Source organism: Brassica oleracea, chromosome C5 (genome assembly GCF_000695525.1).
Source record: "Brassica oleracea var. oleracea cultivar TO1000 chromosome C5, BOL, whole genome shotgun sequence".
Lineage (NCBI taxonomy): Eukaryota > Viridiplantae > Streptophyta > Magnoliopsida > Brassicales > Brassicaceae > Brassica > Brassica oleracea.
In genome coordinates this window covers 44,954,790-44,976,375 of record NC_027752.1, presented here as the reverse complement: position 1 = coordinate 44,976,375, position 21,586 = coordinate 44,954,790, and the positions used below count along the sequence as shown (strand labels likewise).

General features: G+C 37.9%; 4 protein-coding genes, 1 long non-coding RNA gene and 2 pseudogenes across 5 annotated transcripts; 2 read left to right on the top strand and 5 right to left on the bottom strand.

Moving 5' to 3' along the window:
- Positions 1 to 235: 235 nt before the first annotated feature.
- LOC106293809 (probable pectinesterase/pectinesterase inhibitor 20) lies at positions 236 to 2,721 on the bottom strand. The gene is made up of 3 exons (XM_013729447.1): positions 2,051 to 2,721; positions 1,170 to 1,470; positions 236 to 927 (listed from the first exon to the last, which is right to left on the bottom strand). Exons 1-3 carry the CDS (start codon positions 2,093 to 2,095, stop codon positions 236 to 238), a joined length of 1,038 nt encoding a protein of 345 aa, XP_013584901.1. The 5' UTR covers positions 2,096 to 2,721.
- Positions 2,722 to 3,069: 348 nt separating this feature from the next.
- On the bottom strand, positions 3,070 to 5,944 carry LOC106292417 (putative pectinesterase/pectinesterase inhibitor 22). The gene is made up of 2 exons (XM_013728005.1): positions 5,314 to 5,944; positions 3,070 to 3,913 (listed from the first exon to the last, which is right to left on the bottom strand). Exons 1-2 carry the CDS (start codon positions 5,942 to 5,944, stop codon positions 3,246 to 3,248), a joined length of 1,299 nt encoding a protein of 432 aa, XP_013583459.1. The 3' UTR covers positions 3,070 to 3,245.
- Positions 5,945 to 6,279: 335 nt separating this feature from the next.
- LOC106344039 (putative pectinesterase/pectinesterase inhibitor 22) lies at positions 6,280 to 8,649 on the bottom strand. The gene is made up of 2 exons (XM_013783412.1): positions 7,635 to 8,649; positions 6,280 to 7,123 (listed from the first exon to the last, which is right to left on the bottom strand). Exons 1-2 carry the CDS (start codon positions 8,590 to 8,592, stop codon positions 6,456 to 6,458), a joined length of 1,626 nt encoding a protein of 541 aa, XP_013638866.1. The 5' UTR covers positions 8,593 to 8,649; the 3' UTR covers positions 6,280 to 6,455.
- Positions 8,650 to 9,692: 1,043 nt separating this feature from the next.
- On the top strand, positions 9,693 to 13,024 carry LOC106295586. Its single transcript, XM_013731517.1, has 3 exons — positions 9,693 to 9,866; positions 10,192 to 12,436; positions 12,669 to 13,024. The coding sequence occupies exons 2-3, from the start codon at positions 10,294 to 10,296 to the stop codon at positions 12,947 to 12,949; spliced, it is 2,424 nt and encodes an 807-aa protein (XP_013586971.1). The 5' UTR covers positions 9,693 to 9,866; positions 10,192 to 10,293; the 3' UTR covers positions 12,950 to 13,024.
- Positions 13,025 to 14,235: 1,211 nt separating this feature from the next.
- On the top strand, positions 14,236 to 16,079 carry LOC106292416 (annotated as a pseudogene).
- Positions 16,080 to 16,484: 405 nt separating this feature from the next.
- On the bottom strand, positions 16,485 to 16,752 carry LOC106294415. Its single transcript, XR_001260834.1, has 2 exons — positions 16,661 to 16,752; positions 16,485 to 16,568 (listed from the first exon to the last, which is right to left on the bottom strand). It is a non-coding gene; the product is annotated as an uncharacterized LOC106294415 (long non-coding RNA).
- Positions 16,753 to 17,668: 916 nt separating this feature from the next.
- Positions 17,669 to 20,277, bottom strand: LOC106293800 (annotated as a pseudogene).
- Between the last annotated feature and the right edge of the window lie 1,309 nt (positions 20,278 to 21,586).

Genomic DNA, 21,586 nt, shown 5'->3' with positions numbered 1-21,586 from the left:
TATAACTAAAGAAATTATGTTTTTTACATCAAATAAATTATGGTTTAAGAAGAAAGAAAACACTGATCAAATACTTGATATATATTAAACCTATTATATATATATGTGCATGTATATGTGTAGAATAATATGTGTAAATAAATGTTTCTTGTACAAACAAAACAACAAAAAATAATTTTCTTGGAAACTTTGATAAGATTAATATATGGTTTGAATGACCAGAAATCAATCGAGATTACATCAAACCACCGGCGTACGGAACTCCCATGCTCGGCAACCAGTAGTCTCCGACTATAAAGTTTGAAACAGTGAACCAAACAGCTTCAGTTTCATTGATCACATGATAACCGGGCCAATTAACCCGGTTAGCTGTTCCTGAACCTGGTCCGGTATTATTGAACTCCGCATAATACAAAGTCTGTAAAGCGAAATCACCCATCCATTCATTCCATCCCTTAGCATCAATAAACCCATCCATGAAATTTTGCAAGTAAACCGTCCTCGAGTACTCCTTCCACGGCCGGCCTAAATACGTCTTAACCGAGAAATTACTTGAAACCAATTCAGCACTCGGTGTTATTCTACAATTCTGTATCGAAATCCCGGTGTTCTGGTTTGGATCGCTCCTGCCTTGAGCCGTTATGGCGTTGAACTGTCCTTGAAGTGGTAGTCTAGGAATGATGTTGCAGTTCTGAAGAACCGTTGCTGCGTTTCCAAATATGAAATCTACCGTTCCGTAGATGTCGCATTCTCTATAAAATTGTCTAAGTGAGTGGACATAGAGCGTGTCTTGGTAGCCCTCGAAGCTACATTTGTAAAATGCTGACATGTCAGCACTGTTTCGGACAGCAACAGCTTGGTGTTTAGTAGGGCCGGCTGTGTTTCTCACGGTTATGTTCGCCGCCATGAAGCCTCTTCCGATAACAGCTGAATACAATAACATTAAAATTAATCCGCATATGTGACGTGGCATCCAAGTCTCGATTGTTTTGAAGTTTAAACGTTGTTTGCATTTGCTAGCTAAAGTTTTTAAACTTAACTACATATTATTCTACATTAATTATCAAACATTTTCATAAATGCAAATAAAGTTCTTCATTATATATACTTATTTAGGCGTTACGTCTTTGTTTACGATTTTATATGATATTTGTTTGTGGACGATTTACCCAGTGTAGCAGAAGCAAAAGTGGTGGAACCATCAACGACGTTTCTATTTCCGGTGATGATTGTTTTGTCAATGCCGTCACCAACGATCATCACGTACGATTTATTGCTAGGGACCGTGACGTACTCTTCGTAAACTCCAGCCACGACGTAAATCACAAAGTATCCGTTTTCGGATTCTGCCTTCGTTGGCGCAGCAGCTATAGCGTCATTAATGGTTTTATAGGCATCACCATTGATTCCGTTAGGGTTAACGACCACTGTCTTGGCCACCTTTAGACCACCATTGCCTCCAGGAGAAGACTGAAAATACATAACATTAACACTTTTGTTAAAAAGGTATATGCACTGTTGGATTTCCCTCCTTAAGCCCAAAACTTATCAAATCATAATCAAGCCTTAATCCAAGAATCAAGAAAAACAAAGAGAGAAAATATTTGTAAGAGAGAGTTTCCAAAAACAAAATCTTTGTAGTAAACCCTTTCCTAAATATTAAGAGTCTTCTTCTTAAATTTTCTAGTTGTCTAATACCATCTTCATCTCATCGATATTGGATAATTTTCCCAACAGCCACAAACAAATATTGGCTAAATTATTAGGATTAGTCTATCACTTAAGGTTTATCAAAAGCAGTGCATATATGTTTAATATATTAGTCCAAATGGTTACATTAAAAACTACATTAATAATTTTGGCTTCCCGTTTCAATTTTAGAATTAAAAGAATTACAAAATACTAAAATGTTTTTAAAAATAATCTACAAATTTTGATTATTTACGATAATTTTATAATACTAGTATGAAATTACTTTCATTTTTTTTTATTATGTTACAGAATCTGAGAAAAATGTAAAGTTTATACGATTGGTTGATAGAAATGAAACCTGAAGAAGCTTTCGTCCCAAAACTTTAAAGCTCTCATAGATCATTCTCTCACGTTTCGTCACCTTCACATACGAAACTTCTGGCGACGAAGACTTTTTCTCATCCTCCGTAAGAATCCTCGGTGGTGGCTTTGTCACTGAAGCATCAGATGCTATCGGCCAAGCCTCCTTGGACAAGGCAAGAGAAACGCTAATCAGCTTTATTCCGTCCGAAACACGTGTGAGGATATCATGGTGGTCCTTAACAAAATTCTCGGATGACTCTCCGGTAGCATCATGAAACGAGCCTAGGCACGTCTCGTAGTTGGTAATAGCGGCGCTAAGCAACGTGAGGAGATCGTTGACCTCGGAGGTTCCAAGAACGGTCTCCTTGATGACGTTCACACGTGTGAGCTGGTCAACGGTCAGACCGGCTAGTAATTGGCAATCATCAAGGGGTCCTGTTGTGGGATGATGCTGGTCGAAGGAGGCCAGAAGGTGTTTAGAAGCTTCTAGAGACTTTATGATGACAATACTGGCAAATCCTGAAACTGAACCGGGTGGCCCGACTGGTAGAACGGATTTACAGACGGGCGGGTGAGGAGTGGATTCACAAAGAGCTTCCAAAGTTAGGGCTTGACAATGAGAAAAGATAGAGAAAACAAGCAAAGAGATGGCCGTGAACAGAGTACTATTTTGAGCCATGGCTACTAAAAAGTGTAGATGTTACAAGTTTACTTCAATATGTTTTAATGTGTATTTATACATGCATGATCCATCTAATCTTTCAGTTTATAATTTTTTGTGGACATATTTTTAAACGTGCAAACAACAATACATGATTTTTAAAGATATGGCTGTCAACAACAGAATGGTACATTCATTTTCCGAATTCTTTATTCCGAAGGTAAAACCTAAGATTTGAAGTGATTCGTTTGTGTAGGTGGATACTCGTGACTGAATATCTCATTTGAGTTAGTGGGATACCATATATTACAACCATTTCAAATTAGCTAAAACTATTCAAATAAGATGTAAAGAATTAAAGGGTGCTTTACATAATTGTATAATCAGACAGGCTATTAATAAAAACATACACATAGCAGAAACTATATATTCGTGATATGATCAGCTAGAACCAGGGCTTAAATGGATGATAAACAGCGTATGAAAAATAGTAGCATAGTCATAAAAACATACTAAAGTTTTATTTTAATTAATTAGCTAGGCCAGCCGTGAACGTGACACCTGTTGCCGGAAGCCACCTCCGACCGTCAATGAACGATCCAACGGTGAAGGACATCGCAGTCCGTTTGTCCATAATATGATAACCGGGCCATTTAACCCGACCAGATGCCCGCCAACCCGGCCCAATATTATTATATTCGCCATACCACAAAGTATCCAAAGCAAAGTTACCAAACCACTCAAGCCAGCCTCTGGGCTGGACCAGCTGGCTCATATAAGTGTTCATGTAAACCGTTCTTGAGTAAAGTTTCCACGGCCGGCCAAGATAAGTAGGCTGTGTGGCTAACACGTAACTGTTCATGATCACAAACCCTGTGTTCTGGTTAGGGCTTTTTCTCCCTTGTGCGGTTATAGTTACCTTCTGGAGCTGTAATGGAACCCTGGTATATATTTTACAGTTCTGTAGTACCGCGGCGCCGTTTCCAAATATGAAATCGATTGTACCATAAATTTCACATTCTCTGTAGAATTGACGGAGGGAATGGGCGTAGAGAGTGTCTTGGTAACCTTCCATGCTACATCGGAAGAAGGCGGATTGGTCGGAATCGACCCTTAATGCAACAGCTTGACGGTTATGTGGCCCGGCCGTGTTTCTGAAAGTTATGTCCCTTGCTATGAATCCTCTTCCAGAAACAGCTGATCAAAACCAAAATAAGGGTTAATCAGACTAATTTTAATAAACAGCAAAATTTTATTGAATAGGCAGTCTCTTGTAACACAAGAAAGGAATGGATTATAAGAAGAGAATGAAAAAAGCTTGAAAGTCTTCAGTTTGCAGAAAGCAAAAGAATATATGCTTAAATTTTGATTTCTGAAATAATAATAAACAAAATTTGACCAAAACCAAAAAGAGAGAAAAGAAGGAAAAGTTCATAAAAGACTAATCAGTTAATTAACTTTAACTAACTGAAACTAATAAATTAGAGATAATAGATACTTCTAACACAAGAAAGGAATGAATTGTAAGACAAAAAATAGTATAAAACTTGAAAGCCTGCGGATTGCAGAAAGCATCTATGCTTTCTGATTTTCAGACACATCGAATAAACAAAATTTCACAAAAAGCAAAAAAAGTGAGAAAGGTTTTTAAAAGGTTAATCAATCAATTAACTAATAAGAAGAGAAGCTCATACATCTCACAAAGGTACACACCGACGAAAATTGGTCAGACTTTATGACCAAAGTATTACCGATCAAGAAGTTTGAAGATTGCTGCAAAGGCACAGGCATGGCGACTGTTTCGGGCTAAATCGGGAAGGGGGAGGTTTGTTGGATTTCCCTCCTTAAGCCCAAAACTAATCAAATCATAATCAAGCCTTAGTCCAAGAAGAAGAAACATCTAGAGAAAAGTGGAGAAGTATAGAAGAAGAATTGTGTAGAAGAAGAGAGAAAGTTATGGAGTTAGATATTTTGAAATAAATAATAATTTAGAGAAATCTAGAACTTGTTGGAGTGTGCTCCTTCACTTGTATAAATAGGGGTGCTTAGCACCATTTGTAATCATCCAAGAATCAAGAAAAACAAAGAGAGAAAATATTTGTAAGAGAGAGTTTCCAAAAACAAAATCTTTGTAGTAAACCCTTTCCTAAATATTAAGAGTCTTCTTCTTAAATTTTCTAGTTGTCTAATACCATCTTCATCTCATCGATATTGGATAATTTTCCCAACATGAACAAACAAATATTGGCTAAATTATTAGGATTAGTCTATCACTTAAGGTTTATCAAAAGCAGTGCATATATGTTTAATATATTAGTCCAAATGGTTACATTAAAAACTACATTAATAATTTTGGCTTCCCGTTTCAATTTTAGAATTAAAAGAATTACAAAATACTAAAATGTTTTTAAAAATAATCTACAAATTTTGATTATTTACGATAATTTTATAATACTAGTATGAAATTACTTTCATTTTTTTTTATTATGTTACAGAATCTGAGAAAAATGTAAAGTTTATACGATTGGTTGATAGAAATGAAACCTGAAGAAGCTTTCGTCCCAAAACTTTAAAGCTCTCATAGATCATTCTCTCACGTTTCGTCACCTTCACATACGAAACTTCTGGCGACGAAGACTTTTTCTCATCCTCCGTAAGAATCCTCGGTGGTGGCTTTGTCACTGAAGCATCAGATGCTATCGGCCAAGCCTCCTTGGACAAGGCAAGAGAAACGCTAATCAGCTTTATTCCGTCCGAAACACGTGTGAGGATATCATGGTGGTCCTTAACAAAATTCTCGGATGACTCTCCGGTAGCATCATGAAACGAGCCTAGGCACGTCTCGTAGTTGGTAATAGCGGCGCTAAGCAACGTGAGGAGATCGTTGACCTCGGAGGTTCCAAGAACGGTCTCCTTGATGACGTTCACACGTGTGAGCTGGTCAACGGTCAGACCGGCTAGTAATTGGCAATCATCAAGGGGTCCTGTTGTGGGATGATGCTGGTCGAAGGAGGCCAGAAGGTGTTTAGAAGCTTCTAGAGACTTTATGATGACAATACTGGCAAATCCTGAAACTGAACCGGGTGGCCCGACTGGTAGAACGGATTTACAGACGGGCGGGTGAGGAGTGGATTCACAAAGAGCTTCCAAAGTTAGGGCTTGACAATGAGAAAAGATAGAGAAAACAAGCAAAGAGATGGCCGTGAACAGAGTACTATTTTGAGCCATGGCTACTAAAAAGTGTAGATGTTACAAGTTTACTTCAATATGTTTTAATGTGTATTTATACATGCATGATCCATCTAATCTTTCAGTTTATAATTTTTTGTGGACATATTTTTAAACGTGCAAACAACAATACATGATTTTTAAAGATATGGCTGTCAACAACAGAATGGTACATTCATTTTCCGAATTCTTTATTCCGAAGGTAAAACCTAAGATTTGAAGTGATTCGTTTGTGTAGGTGGATACTCGTGACTGAATATCTCATTTGAGTTAGTGGGATACCATATATTACAACCATTTCAAATTAGCTAAAACTATTCAAATAAGATGTAAAGAATTAAAGGGTGCTTTACATAATTGTATAATCAGACAGGCTATTAATAAAAACATACACATAGCAGAAACTATATATTCGTGATATGATCAGCTAGAACCAGGGCTTAAATGGATGATAAACAGCGTATGAAAAATAGTAGCATAGTCATAAAAACATACTAAAGTTTTATTTTAATTAATTAGCTAGGCCAGCCGTGAACGTGACACCTGTTGCCGGAAGCCACCTCCGACCGTCAATGAACGATCCAACGGTGAAGGACATCGCAGTCCGTTTGTCCATAATATGATAACCGGGCCATTTAACCCGACCAGATGCCCGCCAACCCGGCCCAATATTATTATATTCGCCATACCACAAAGTATCCAAAGCAAAGTTACCAAACCACTCAAGCCAGCCTCTGGGCTGGACCAGCTGGCTCATATAAGTGTTCATGTAAACCGTTCTTGAGTAAAGTTTCCACGGCCGGCCAAGATAAGTAGGCTGTGTGGCTAACACGTAACTGTTCATGATCACAAACCCTGTGTTCTGGTTAGGGCTTTTTCTCCCTTGTGCGGTTATAGTTACCTTCTGGAGCTGTAATGGAACCCTGGTATATATTTTACAGTTCTGTAGTACCGCGGCGCCGTTTCCAAATATGAAATCGATTGTACCATAAATTTCACATTCTCTGTAGAATTGACGGAGGGAATGGGCGTAGAGAGTGTCTTGGTAACCTTCCATGCTACATCGGAAGAAGGCGGATTGGTCGGAATCGACCCTTAATGCAACAGCTTGACGGTTATGTGGCCCGGCCGTGTTTCTGAAAGTTATGTCCCTTGCTATGAATCCTCTTCCAGAAACAGCTGATCAAAACCAAAATAAGGGTTAATCAGACTAATTTTAATAAACAGCAAAATTTTATTGAATAGGCAGTCTCTTGTAACACAAGAAAGGAATGGATTATAAGAAGAGAATGAAAAAAGCTTGAAAGTCTTCAGTTTGCAGAAAGCAAAAGAATATATGCTTAAATTTTGATTTCTGAAATAATAATAAACAAAATTTGACCAAAACCAAAAAGAGAGAAAAGAAGGAAAAGTTCATAAAAGACTAATCAGTTAATTAACTTTAACTAACTGAAACTAATAAATTAGAGATAATAGATACTTCTAACACAAGAAAGGAATGAATTGTAAGACAAAAAATAGTATAAAACTTGAAAGCCTGCGGATTGCAGAAAGCATCTATGCTTTCTGATTTTCAGACACATCGAATAAACAAAATTTCACAAAAAGCAAAAAAAGTGAGAAAGGTTTTTAAAAGGTTAATCAATCAATTAACTAATAACTAACCAATTATTAAATTACTAATACTAACCAACAGTTGCAGTTCGGAAAGTTGTAAGACCCTGCAAGAAATTTCTGTCACCGGTAATAATCGTCTGTCCAATACCGTCACCGACAAGCATAATGTTTGTCTTCTTCTTCTTCATAGCAATATTCTCTCTATACAAACCTTTCTTCACGTATATAACATATCTCTTCGTGCTATGATTCGGAGCCTCGTTGATGGCTTCATTAATCGTCCGATACTTCCCTTTCCCATCCACCGACACGACCGCGTCTGGATGCATCGCGCTAGGGCTGACCCGCGTCATGAGGCTCTCGTCGGTCTCCGAGAGCCACTCAGGGCTCAATACCGAGCTCTCGTTCCTAGATGGCTTGAAAGGCAAGGCATTGAGCTGCGTGTACATGTCTAGGACATTGCTCACGAGCTGAGTGACTTGTCTCAAGCTACCTTTGATCATCTCCTCGTACTTTCTCTCCGTTCCTTCAAATCCTTCGAGACACGTGTCTTGGTTACTCATGGCCGCACTTAGCCATGTCTTGAGGTTGCCTCCTGCTGAAGCAGCGTCGTGAGAGTCACCGTCGATTCCTCCTCCTCCGTGGAGTTTGTTCATCTCGAGCATCGACCATGCTAGCTCAGACACCGAGAAGCCTACAAGCTCTTTGCAATCCTCGATAGCGATTTGTTCACGTGAACGGAAGGATAACGTCGTGACCGTTGGGATTCCTTGCATCGCAAGCTTGGCTTTGTCGTGTGCTTCCTTTACCGCAGCGGTTAGAACCGAGTGAGGGGTTAACCCGTGACCCGATTCTTGGATGTGCGTCCGGATGTTAGAGACGCATGAGTCGTGAGCATCGATGAACTGGCACGCTTTCGCGACTAGAGACTGAACGTTTTCTTCTTTGTATGGCTTGAAAAGTTGTGTTTGGGATGAAAAAGCGTGGACGAACATAAGCATTGTAACAAAGAGAAGAGCGGTCATGCCCATTTTGTGATAACCGGTTTTAGGATTTTGGGTTTAAGTTAACAAGAGGAGAAGAGCAAAGGAAAGAGTGGAGGCATAAATATAGAAGAAAACAAAAATTGGAGGTTTAGTTAGGTATTGATTGTTGGTGAAGAAATGTTCTTTGCCTCTTTGGGGACTGTAGGAACATATTCAAACTTTAATGTTTTTACCTTGTTTTATTACTCTTTTCTCAAGCCAAAGTTATTCTTTCTTCATTTGGCCAAAGCTATTTGTTTTGTTTTGTTCTATAAACTTTAGATTCTGCTTCTAGCGACTAGCAAACTATACTATTTCCTCGCGAATGCATGCAGTCTCAACCGATACTTGTTATGGAAAATCCATTACCATACATTATAAACCGGTTGGTTCAACAATCAACTAAAAAACAAGGAGATGTTCTGGTTTTCTTCCAGGTTATACTGCTGTATTTCTTTTACCATGGTAAGAACATTTCTAATCCAAAAAAAAAACATTTCTAATCCTCACTTTATTTTCTATTCCAAAATAATTTTTAGCGTAAATTATTTTCGAGTTTAATTTTATTCTCTACTCTATACAACAGAGGAAAAAAAAGTAGTCCATAATAAAATAATAATTTTACTTTTTTATTATTTATTTTAAAACAGAGTATAATTATAATTAAATTTTCAATATTTCATTTTTTTAAATGTAATAATACATTAGAGGGATTAAGTTTCTCTAAGTATCATAAGGATGATAACCCTTTTTTTTTGTCAACATATGGATGGTAATCTAAATGCTAAGTTTATTTTATATGAAACTTGCAAACAAAATCTGCTCAAAATAATAACTTAATAAATCTTTTATTTTTGTCATCTACTTTATAATTGATCATTACCGTCGATTCCACGATTAGAAATCTAGAGAAAATTATAACCGTCGGATACAAAACATTTCAGTACGCTCAGCCACAGAGCATAGAGCTGCCTCACGTGCTCAGCCCAATCATGCTAAATATTAAAAAGAGTAAAAAAAAAAAAAAGAGGCCCAATAACAACTCCAAGTGCCACCAGATGCGGTCACGAGCCTAATTCCGTAATTACAGAGACGAGAGAGAGAGCTTCCCATCTCCTTCTCAATAAACCAATCAAAACACCCTTTTCCCTGATTTTGCTCAACCAAAAAAACAATTCGTAAAAAAAAAAAAATTGTAAATAGAGAGGCAAATAAGGCGGGGAAAAGGATCACGATTTCACAAAATTAGTGGAAAAAAAATTCCCAATTCATCGTGAGAGGTTTGTTATTTATTTTGCCTCTGTGTGTATCGTTTTCTTTTATTGAAAAATTGCAATTTTGAATTAAAATTGCTCTTCGTCTCTTCTGGAGATTGTGGGGATTCGTTTAATTTTTATTTTCCAGATGGTAATTTTTTTTTTTTGGCATAGCTTTGGTTGTTGTTTCTATAAAAATATCGGAATTAAATAGCATTTATTAATATCGGGTAACAGTAGATATTTTTTATTCCTTCCCTAAAATGGGAATCAAATCGAGAGCTTTTGATATAAATTTATTTGATTTTTTTCAGTTAATGTGCCTTTTGATTTCTTGTTTTGATTGCAGATCTGGTGTTAGGAGCTGGAGATTTGGTCTTAGGTTTTATAAATTTGTAGGTTCATGAGCTTAGGGTTTAGATTTTAGATTAACCTAATCCAAGAGAGAGTAATGGGGAAGAGAAACAATTTAAAGAGAAGCGTTAGATCTAAGGATAAGGGCTCAGATGAATCAGATGAGGATTATGTGATATCAGACGAGGATGAATCTGAAGGTGATGATCTGAATGAGTATGCCTACGGTGAAGATTCTTTTGATGGTTGTGCTGTGGAGGAGGATGAGGTGGAGGTGGAGGTGGAGGAGGAGGAGGTTGTGCTGAGGTGCGTTGAGTGGCCGAAAGTGAAGACCGGTCCACGTGGCAATCGGAAGATCACGGGATGCAGGTCGAGAAAGGTGGAGCAGGTTGTTGTTGTTTCTGATAAGGAAGAAGATGAGGATCTTGATGATGCTGAGGAGGGAGATGAGAGGGAGGGTGTGAAAGAGATTGGTTTAGGTAAGAGGAGGAGAGTTTTCTATGAGGTGGAAGATGAAGATGGAGACTATCCAGAAGAGGAAGATGTGAGCTGTGGAAAGGAAGAGATGGCGTTGGAGGAGCAGGAGAATGCGTCAGAAAAAGAAGATGATGGAGATTATGATGAGGATGAGGATGGTGACGAAGAGTTTACTGGAGATGAAGAAGATGTCTCACTAGACGAGGAAGAGGAGGAGGAAGCACTCAAGGTTTGTAAGAGAAACAAGCGGAAGCAGAGATCTAGAGGAGGGCGTAAAAGAAGAAATGTTGCAAGTGGAAGGAAGAGACGAGGGAAGAACACTGAGGAAGGAGTTGATGATGATGATGGTGATTTTGTAGATGACTGCCTACCTGCAAGAAAGAGGGCGAGATCATTAAGGCCAAGGCGTCGGTGTACTTTACAATCAGATTCAGACATTGCCTCCTCTGGAGAGTCTGATTACGAGTACACAATCTCAGAGGAGGAAAGAGAGCAGGTAAGAGAAGCCAGTAGTCTGTTGAGAACTAGAGTGAAGCATGTGTCATCTACACGAAAAGCTACGGTCCATAAAGATCTGCCTAAGCCTCGTAAGTCACCTGTGAAGAAAAGTGAAAAGAAGGTAGAGATAGTGATGAAAAACGTGTGTGGGATTTGTCTCTCTGAGGAAGACATGAGGAGATTAAAGGGAGCACTTGACTGTTGTAGTCATTACTTTTGCTTCACTTGCATAATGGAGTGGTCAAAAGTGGAATCTCGATGCCCTCTATGCAAGCAGCGGTTCAGAACAATTAGTAAACCCGCGAGATCTACACATGGTGTTGATTTGAGAGAAGTCGTGATACGTGTACCCGAGCGTGATCAGGTCTATCAACCCACTGAGGAAGAGCTGAGGAGTTATCTCGATCCATACGAAAATATAATATGCTCGGAGTGTCACCAAGGTGAAGACGATGGGCTTATGCTGCTTTGTGATCTTTGTGATTCATCTGCACATACGTACTGTGTTGGACTCGGGAGGGAAGTACCTGAAGGAAACTGGTACTGTGAAGGTTGTAGACCTGGATCAGCTAGCTCCCAAACCACGTCCGAGCCACAAAGGGTGAGTGGCTTTTACAGTAGACCATCACCTCTTGTTGTTTCAGGGCAATATCAAGATCCGTCCTCGCTAGTCTCCCCGCGTACACCGTTTTCCAGTGGAGATTACCTTTTCTCTTCGAGGAATGGTGATGTTCAAGGCTCTTCTCCATCCGGGTTAGGGGGAGCAACCACGTTGTCGAGAAGAAGGACGCTTCATAGACACATACAAAATATTATCAACGGTGATAGGCTTGTAAATATGGGGAGTAGAAGTGGTGGAACATCGATGATTGCTAACTCGAGTGATGGTTTCTTGGCTACACAAATTGGTCATGGCAGAGAAATAGAACCGCCTCAACCTACAGGGATGTCTTTGTATACAATCTCTGAGGAAAGACTCCACAGTAACAATCCATTGATTTCTACCCATGGACCTGAGCTTTTATCTCCCAAGTTAGATCATTTTGGAAGCGAAGGAGTCAGACATTTCTCTAGTAATACATTTCGTGGCGATGCACCCATCGATTTAGGATTGCGTCATGGACTCGCTCAGGGTGATCCCGTGTTTGGTAATCAGCAACATCTACGCAGCTACATGCCAAACACAATGTTTTTGACGGGAGGCGAACGACTGCAACAAAGAGTTAAAGCTCATCTCCAGAACTTGTCTCGTCAAATCAACTTAGGTACACATAATCCAATCCCCTCTTCAAGCTCTTGGTTTAACCAAAGTTTAATAATCTTTAATCATTGAAAATGTTGATAATGGCTTTAGCAATAAATCTTCAACTCGTTAACTCTCTCTAAGATTAATTTATTGTTTACACAACTCCACCCTTTGGATTGTAATGTTGATTAAAACTCTTTATCCGCCTTCTGATGGTAGTTCTTGGGTACAATTTCCACTGTCTTGTACAGGACAAGCCACGTTTGAGGAGATTTCCACGTGCTCAATACACACGATACTGGCAGCTTGTGGACTGGAACACAAGAGCAGTGAAGTCCACTTTGTCCCGCCGTCAGTGACGTGTCCTCACGATGATATGAGACCTGGGAGCAGCAGTGGTAACAACAACAGCAGCAGCAGCAGCCTGATGAATGGGTGTTGCTCTTCTTGTTTTGATTCGTTTGTAGAAGATGTAGTTAAGATGATTCTGGACACAAGACAACCCCATTGGTTGAGGTTAGGGCTCCACTAAGCTTCAATTGTTTAGATTTGTTAGAAAATGATAAATCTTTTGACTGACTTTTTGTTCAGATATTGAACCTTAATTTTTAGCCATTGTATATGATAAAGTGGGGGTCGATTCATTATTTTGAAAAAAAATCCCTTATGTATTAATAGAGGATCATTGGGATTAGACTAACCTTTTGATTGAAAGTTATTTACACAAAAACCAGCTAACGTGGCAGTCTCTAAGGCCTTCTCAGCCTCCTTTAATATTAATCTTTCTAACACTAGAGAAATTACAATTCTCTGCCACTGAATAATATTCGACCCATATAATTATTTTTTATATATGTTTTGTAGACTATATAAAAGTAACAGACACGTTGGTGTGATCGTTATACAGATAACTTAAACAGACTATATAAAAGTATATGACACGTTGGTGTAATCGTTATACAGATAACTTAAACAGATTTGATAGTATTCAACGTCAAATAAAAATAATATTCAAATTTCGTTATTCTTTATTTTTTTTGTTGTAATCACAGATTAAGAACCATTTTGTCGTATAAAGAATCTTTCTCGAATGTGCAATCTCATGTGTACTCAAATAAGTTCATCCACGAACTTTGTTTTCGTACACAGACACTAACCTTCTGATAGTTCCTCTAAAGTTTTTGATCATTGTAACTGACTTTCTACAGATTACATACTATCATTTCTTACGTAAATTAAAATCAAACTAACAGTACTATTATATGTGTCAAGTTTGTAGAATGTTAAGTTGGAATGCCGTTTTATAAAATCTGCCGTTTTTATAATACTTTTTGGAGAATGTGTGGCGTTTTTGAAACTATACAGGTAAACATCCAATAATGATCAAACTTAATCGAGTATGGTTATGTTACAATAATTTGTCACTTCAATGCAGATTTGAATTTAAACGATAGCTACCTATGGTGAACTCCGAATTTGCCTTGATTGATTTTTTTGATAGGCGAGATTGACAAAAAAAGAAAGCATTAATATCCATTAACGTTATATTAAAATGTTTGGTTTAATAGACAAGTAAATTTATGGCGTATATTATACCATAAATTTATTAATCATGAAAGATTTGGTGCCTAATTCTAAGTTTCCTTAATGTGGGGGTGTAATTTAATAGATATTTCTTATACTTGAAACTAAATCCCGCTAATTTGATACGTGCGCGTTGGGGTAACTCTAGAGATGCTAGACTATATAAAGACCCATCTTCACTCTAAACTCCATCTCGCATAAACTTGATTCTATAAGCTTTATTACTTACAATCAATGGCAGGTTTTGACGAAGTTTCCCAATCGAAGCCGTACAAGTCAATGTGGAGAATCAAGGTGAAGATAATTCGCATGTGGAAGCAGTATACTGCTCAAGGTGGAGAAACAATCGAAATGGTGTTGGTTGATTCCAAAGTGAGTTCATTGAATTGAATCTTTATTAATTCTGTTAGAATCGTGTGGTCTTTATGTAGATAGTAACTTATATGATCTTCCATTTTTGTACAGGGTGATAAAATTCATGCCAGTGTTAAGAAAGACTTGGTGGAGCAATTTGACCCAGTTCTCATGGAAGGCTTCACGAAGATTCTGATTAATTTTGCGGTCACTCATGCATGTGGATCTTATAGGACAACCAAACATGCCTACAAGATCGCTTTTGTAAGCACTACAAAAGTGCGACCCTGTGAGGAACTGCCAATGAATTTGACTGGTTTTACACCTGCAAAGTTTCTCGATGTCTTGGATGGTAGTCTAAATACTGACTATCTGGTTGGTGAGTATCCCTGAATTATGCACATCAAAGTTGTTTAAAATTATATGATAATTTGGTTCACTACTCACTATTCTATTTTTATTTTTCGCCTTTTTTTAGATGTTATCGGTCAGATTGTCGAGTATAGTCATGTGGAAATCGTGTCTGTTAATGGAAAAGACACTGAAAAGATAACGGTTGAGCTGCGTAATGAAAAGTAAGTTGTACTCTTTCATGATGTCTACCATGTTTACATTATGGATACAAATGTATATATTTAGCAAAGTCTGATTCATGTTTCTGGTTACATTTCAGTGATGTTAGGCTTACAATTGTTTTGTGGGGAAAGTTTGCAATGAATGTAAGCGATGCTATTCAACTTCGTGCTGACCATGCTGTCGTTTGTGTTTTGAGGTTTTGCAAGATCAAAGTTTGGAAAGGTAGTTATAAAGTTTGATTTTTATGTTGCATATATACTGAACCAATTTCCAAATTATGTATCATCTTACATATTTTTTTGTTTGTATTTTTTGTAGAGGATCGAAGTGTATCAAATGCATACAATGTGTCTGACATTGCGATTAATCCCTCTATGAATGAAGTCCAAGCATTTCTTGCATTGTAAGTAATATATTGTTTAATATGATAAACTTTCGATACTAAATATTTTTTCTACTTAGAATTAGCCATCTGTTCCTTTATTTGCATATATATTATTTATTCCAATAACCAAAAATTGCTTGGTATTAAATAGGTTACCAAAAGATGGTTTGCCTTTGGTAATCGTGGAGGCCAAAGCTCTTCCAATGTTTCTATGATTTCAGAGAAGGAAGACTTTTTCATTCATATACCAAGGAAGACAATATCTGAGGTGTTGGAGAGCAGACAGGTTTGAATAATATTTCCATAGTTTTTACATAGTAATTTACGTAATTACAGGCATCTGACACATAATTAGCACATTTGCAGACTGAGAGGTGTATTGTTATGTGTACTATAGCATCCATTGAATCAGATATGGGTTGGTTCTATTTGAGTTGCAAAGTATGCTCTAAGAAAGTTCAAACCGTGCCTAATGACAACGATGAAGGTGGGTTCAAGTACTTTTGTACCAAGTGTAAGGTTTACACTCCTAAGATGTTGCCAAGGTAAAAGAATTACGTGTCATTATATATTTTTTACAAACCTGAAAGGATGTTCAAAGATTATGTTTAACCCAAGCATCCCAGAAATTGAAGCTTTCAAGAAGAAGTAAGCAAACGATATAGCCTAACTATTAGTAATCTTTACCAACTTAACTTATTCACCTTTATACACTGACACAATATTTTTGGTGATTTCCAGGATTCCAGCAATAGCATTTTGATGACATATATCAAAATACGAAGTTCAGTAATGTTTGGGTTTTTACTATAATATGCAGTGTTTCCTTCTATTTATTATAATTGGATTTTAATAATTATATGCAGCTTTTCCTTTCTATTTCTTATGTTTGGCTTTTATAATAATAATATGCAAATTTTTTTTCTTCTTTTCGCCTCACAACGTCTATTACCATTGAATCGTATCTTTATTATTAATTTTATTAAAAACAAAATCGTTAACCTAATTCTCAAAGTCTACAATAACAGAAGTGTACAATCTATTTATTGGTTTAGATTATATGGGATTTAATAAAAAAATGAAAACGTTTTGCAAATACCTGGAAGGTAAATTCTGATTTTGACCGCGAACCCAGAACAAGCTTCACTCCGCTTCGAAGCATTATTAGATGTTATAGTACAAGAGTGGCATCATTTTTGCCTTATCCACGTCTATTGCTCACTCCCTCTTCAATTTAGAAGAAATCCAAATACTGAGAAGGCGTTATTAGATGTTAGAATCAACATAATTATCGTTTTACCACGAATCTCATAAACAAAACATATAAAACGACCATAAAATTACCTGAATAATCTTCCACCGAATAAAATTGGTGAATTGCGAAACCCTATTCCCCTTTTGATTAAATTTGCCTGCGTTTTTTTTTCAGTGATTTGAAGCTCGAAATAACTCAATTTTGTCGGCTAACCCATGAGACCATGTCTTATCTAATTGGTTAGCGTAATTTTTTTAAAGCCCATTTTCTAAAACGTTTACAGGTTTCACAAATTTATAAAAAAGCCCATGTGGTCCATTATAAACATGAACATTTTAATTTTACGAAGCACATGATGAATCAGGTTTTTTAAAAACCTTGTGTTCATTACGGAAGCTGACTATATTAATTTCACATGCGCTATATGGTTTGGTAAATTTATACTATCGTTTAAATATTTTTCTGTATATATTATATGTTTCTATATGTTTATTAAGCAAACAAATTCTATAAAAACTAACCTCATATTTTCTTAAAATTACGTATTTTTCAGAATTAAAACAAATTACTGTATCAACAAAAATAGCCATTACAATAGACTTTTTTTTTGAAAAAGTACAATAGACTTTCCAATGGCTATATAATGATATAGTTCCAACTCTTTTTTCCATTTTCGTACATAACTACATGGTAGGGAATAAATTATTTTTAAACGAGGCAATTTTACACTACTCAAAATACAAATTTATTTCAAAAAAATATTTAACTCCGCGCAAGGTGCGGGTCTTGATTTTATTATTCCACCTGTTAAGCTAATTAACTCGGATACGAACCCACCTTCATACAATTTTAGTAAAATACTTGACTTAGGCCCAAAAAGAGTGCGGCCCACTAAAGGATCTAAACAAATGTCTTGCCGGTTCGCGTGTTTGTTAATCCCGTCCGACACGTCGTTTAACAAGGATAACATTGAACGGCAAGCTGTGAGAGAGTTTGCAAAACATCCCACATCGGTTACGAGAGAAAGAGAAGCTTTGGAAACTCAGTATAAATAAGAGGCTCGTGTGATCGAGCAAATCACTTACCTGGACGGGGTCGACTCGTGATCAAGAAGACGAGTGGCCTAGGCTAGTGACTTCCATTGCACATACCGGAAGGGTGCTTAGCCTAAGGTCTTCCCAAGTGGAAGAGCCTACGTCATTATTTGTGGCAGGGGGGTTTGCGTTCGCGCAGCCCCCACCAATATATCAGTCTTAAATGTTCGCTTCAATACCCCTTTTTAAAGTGGTATTGATTATGTTAAGAGTGTACATTGAAAGATCAAAGTGGCTATACCACACCCGCTGCAAAGAAACACAATGAATAATAGGTCAACGTTCTGAGATTTAAATGTTCTGTTTTTTTTAAGGTACGGAAGCTTCCAAGTGGGACAGAGTTTGGTGTGTATTTTGTTTTTCAACAAAATGAGATAAGAAAAGGAGATATAGAAAAGCAAATATGTTACATACTTACATAAAGCCGCCACATAACTAGAAGGTCTTACCATTGTTTCAGAAACATAGACAAACACACATACACAAGGAAATATAGACAACAACATCAGAAAAACAAACGAAAGAGTTGGAACAAGTGAGGTAAGTTGCCAAAGCCCCCAACATTGTTCTTCACCAGTTTTAACTAGTTTCACACTAAGATAACATCAAGGTTTCCTTCACCTGAAGGAGAAGAAGCCTTGGTACAGAATGAGCCAAAGATGATTTGCCTGTTCACAGTCAAAATGCAAGAATAAGAAGGAAAAAAAAAAACCATTGTCCTTTCTCAAGACAAAGAGTTCTCCATCTCTCTCTCCGTTTGACTGAGAAACAAAGGTAAAGGATCAGGTATTGAAATCCAAGCAGCCGTTATCCATTGCTGCTGCTGCAAACCACTTGCTGGGCAATTACCATGCCACCAAGAAGATGGACCGAAGAACTCAGAAAGTAGTTCATGCTTGTAACTTCTGATACTGAGACATTGAGTCCGTGTGATAAGTTCATGATCTGACCTTCAAGATGAATAACTTCAGAGTTCTGAGAGTTACTTTTCTGAGGCTGAGACTGAGTCTGCTTAGTGTCATCAGCTTTCTGACTTTTGGTGTTCAAGAATCTCCCACCGGATCCTCTAGGACGGCGCAATGCATGGAGGTGACGTGAATGATGCATATAAGGCTGCAGCATTTACATTAACATTAGTGCAAAAAAGACAACACTAACTCATTTGTAATAAAAATACTAAAATAGTTTGTAATATCTACCTTACGACCTCTGCTACTCAGTTTGTTGTGATGAAGAACAGAAGCAGCTTTTGCACGGGACTGGCGTCGCCTTATGATACCATGGTATTGCTTTGAGTTGACGTAGATTGTTCCATCTTCTGTTTCCATGTTTAGAGGGAGCATTACTCTGCTCTGAGATCCATAAGCTGAAACAACAACTCCATAGTATTCTTCTTCCACACAAGGATACTTTGTGTACATCTAAATGAGCACCAAAACAAGTACTAAACACTCAGAAACAAACTAAAGGAACTTTGATGATAGGCTACATATTTTTTAGATGTTTTATAACCTGTGGCTGAGAAAATCCAAGTTCCAAGCAAAGGTGGTTTCATTGAGAAAACAGATCCATGAGGCTTTGTCACATCTCTTGAATTCTTTACATCACCTAAATGCAGAACAAAATTGCATTTTTAGATTCTCAGTTATCTAGAAAAAAGAAATGTTTCACAACTCAAGAGTTTGAAGCACACAAAATTTCTTCCTTTCTCATATTTTTGTGGTGTCTGAAGAATCTAAGATTCCCTTTAGACAATTTAGCTTAGTTACATTTACTCTCAGACACCTATAAGTAACTAGTAAATACATTCATAGAGAAAGACAGAGGAAGTTGAGAGTTACCAAGTGAGAAAGCTAAGTGAGATGCAGAGTTGCTCTGTTTATCCCCACCATGTTCTGTCTCTCCGGCATACCCAGCCGGGAAGGAGTCAGAATCTCCGGCAAGACTCGCTGGAGCCAAGGGCTGAGATCCAAAAACATTCCACCAAGGAATCTGTGGAGCAGAGAGAAGACTTTCTCTCATAATTTGCATAGTCATCTCCAAAATCTAATACAAAAACTGGAGAAAATGACAAGAAGTCATGATTTGATGTTGCAAAGATGAAAGATCTGTTCAGTTTTTTGAGATAAGACCAAAGAAGAAGAAAGAAAAGAAGTCAACAAAGTAAAGAGCTTCGATGTGAAATCTTTGTCGAGTTTCAGACCAATGTGAGAAGATTTGTAAGAGAACGGTAAGGACTTTGGGATTGGGTATTACGCAAACCCACAAGAATGAGGTAACCCATAAGCGAATCATCATCTAGAGACAAGCTTTTTGAGATAAGACACAGAAACTGATATCTTGTAACGAACCAAACACTAGATAAGACACAGAAACTGATATCTTGTAACGAACCAAACACTAGACAAGAGTCCCAAATAGGAAACAAACTCTAAAGCGAAGGTTGAGTAAGAAACAAGTTAAAACTCCAAATGTTGGCTAATATCAAACACACTAAAACCTATGTGAATCTAAAAGGATAAAACTTACACGCGGGTGGGAGTGAGAGAGAGAGAGAGCTTCAGATTCCTAGGAAGAGGCAGGGAAAAAAACCCCGGTTACGTTGTTAGGAGCCATGTCGGTTCCAAATCAAGAAACAAAGATTCATTCACGCAACACTATAATAAAGAGCTAGAGTGGAGCCAATATATGAATTACAAGTGGAGATGGTAACTCTAGCTTCATCCACCAATCACCTTCAACTTTTATGTTTTCTTCAAAAGCTACAATGATCCCACTTTTTTTTTTGAAACACCACTTTCATTCATACTTAAACATCCAAACTACATTTAAAAGAAAAGTTGTTTAGAACTCTCCAAACAAAAGACAATACAACATAAAAGATAGCAAACGCTCTAAGATAGTAGGACAGCGAATCCAGAGCAACGCTCGGATGCGTCAATACAAAGTTTACGACATTGCCGAAACCTTGAGAAATAGTCACCGTATATCGTGACGTTGACATCCAATCCGCACCTCGGAATATTGTCAAGACGAAATCCGTTGTATCTTCAGGCCCCGAACGAACCGCTACACAAGATAACAAAACGGCTATAGATATGGAAAAACACCTCCATTCAAAGATTGGAGGGAAAGCACTCCTCAAAGAGGAGGCAGATGGTGATGGTGATGAGCCCGATGAATCCACCGGTAAATGAACAAAAGATAGACTCTTCGACAAAGAGAGATAATCATGTAAAAGCAATTCAGTTTCTGTAAAAATCTTGATGAATCTATCAAAAAATTTCAGAAAAATAGCCAAAAAGACCAAGATCCCCCACTGATTGTTGAGCTGTGAAACTGGGCTGAAGTTAAACGCAGATGGGCTTATCAAGCCCACTAGCAAATTGTTTTGGCCCAACTCCGCAAGAGTGACAACAGTAGAGTGGCATCGCCGGTGAAGAAGATACGCAGCGGAATGAGCACGACGGCCGGCGGAAAGACGGGTTGAGTCCAGTGACGGGAGAAAAGCTGATACCATCCTCCAGTTCGGTGGATACGAGCTAAAGCGATGTGGAGGAGGTCGTCTGACGCTAAGGTTTTCTCGGTGAGAAAAGCGTAGCTGCAACGAGAGACCAGAGGTATCAAACGGCGAGTACGGCGGCGGATCTGACTTGAGAAGTCCATATCCGTAGGAACAAACTCTGCTCACCCAAGCTAGAGGTAGAAACTCGTAGATCTGAGAGTCAACGATGGTGAGGAGCGGCAATGATGAAGCACGGCGTTTGCAGTTGGTGAAAAACACGACGGATGAAGTGGAATGGGGAGCCCCCCAAGAAGAATCGGATCCGGTGAAGCCCGGTCCGTAAATGAAAGACCAACCGCTTTGACTCTCGACGGCAAGCCTTCTCCGGAGAGATCTGTCGACGAAAGCTTTGGCGG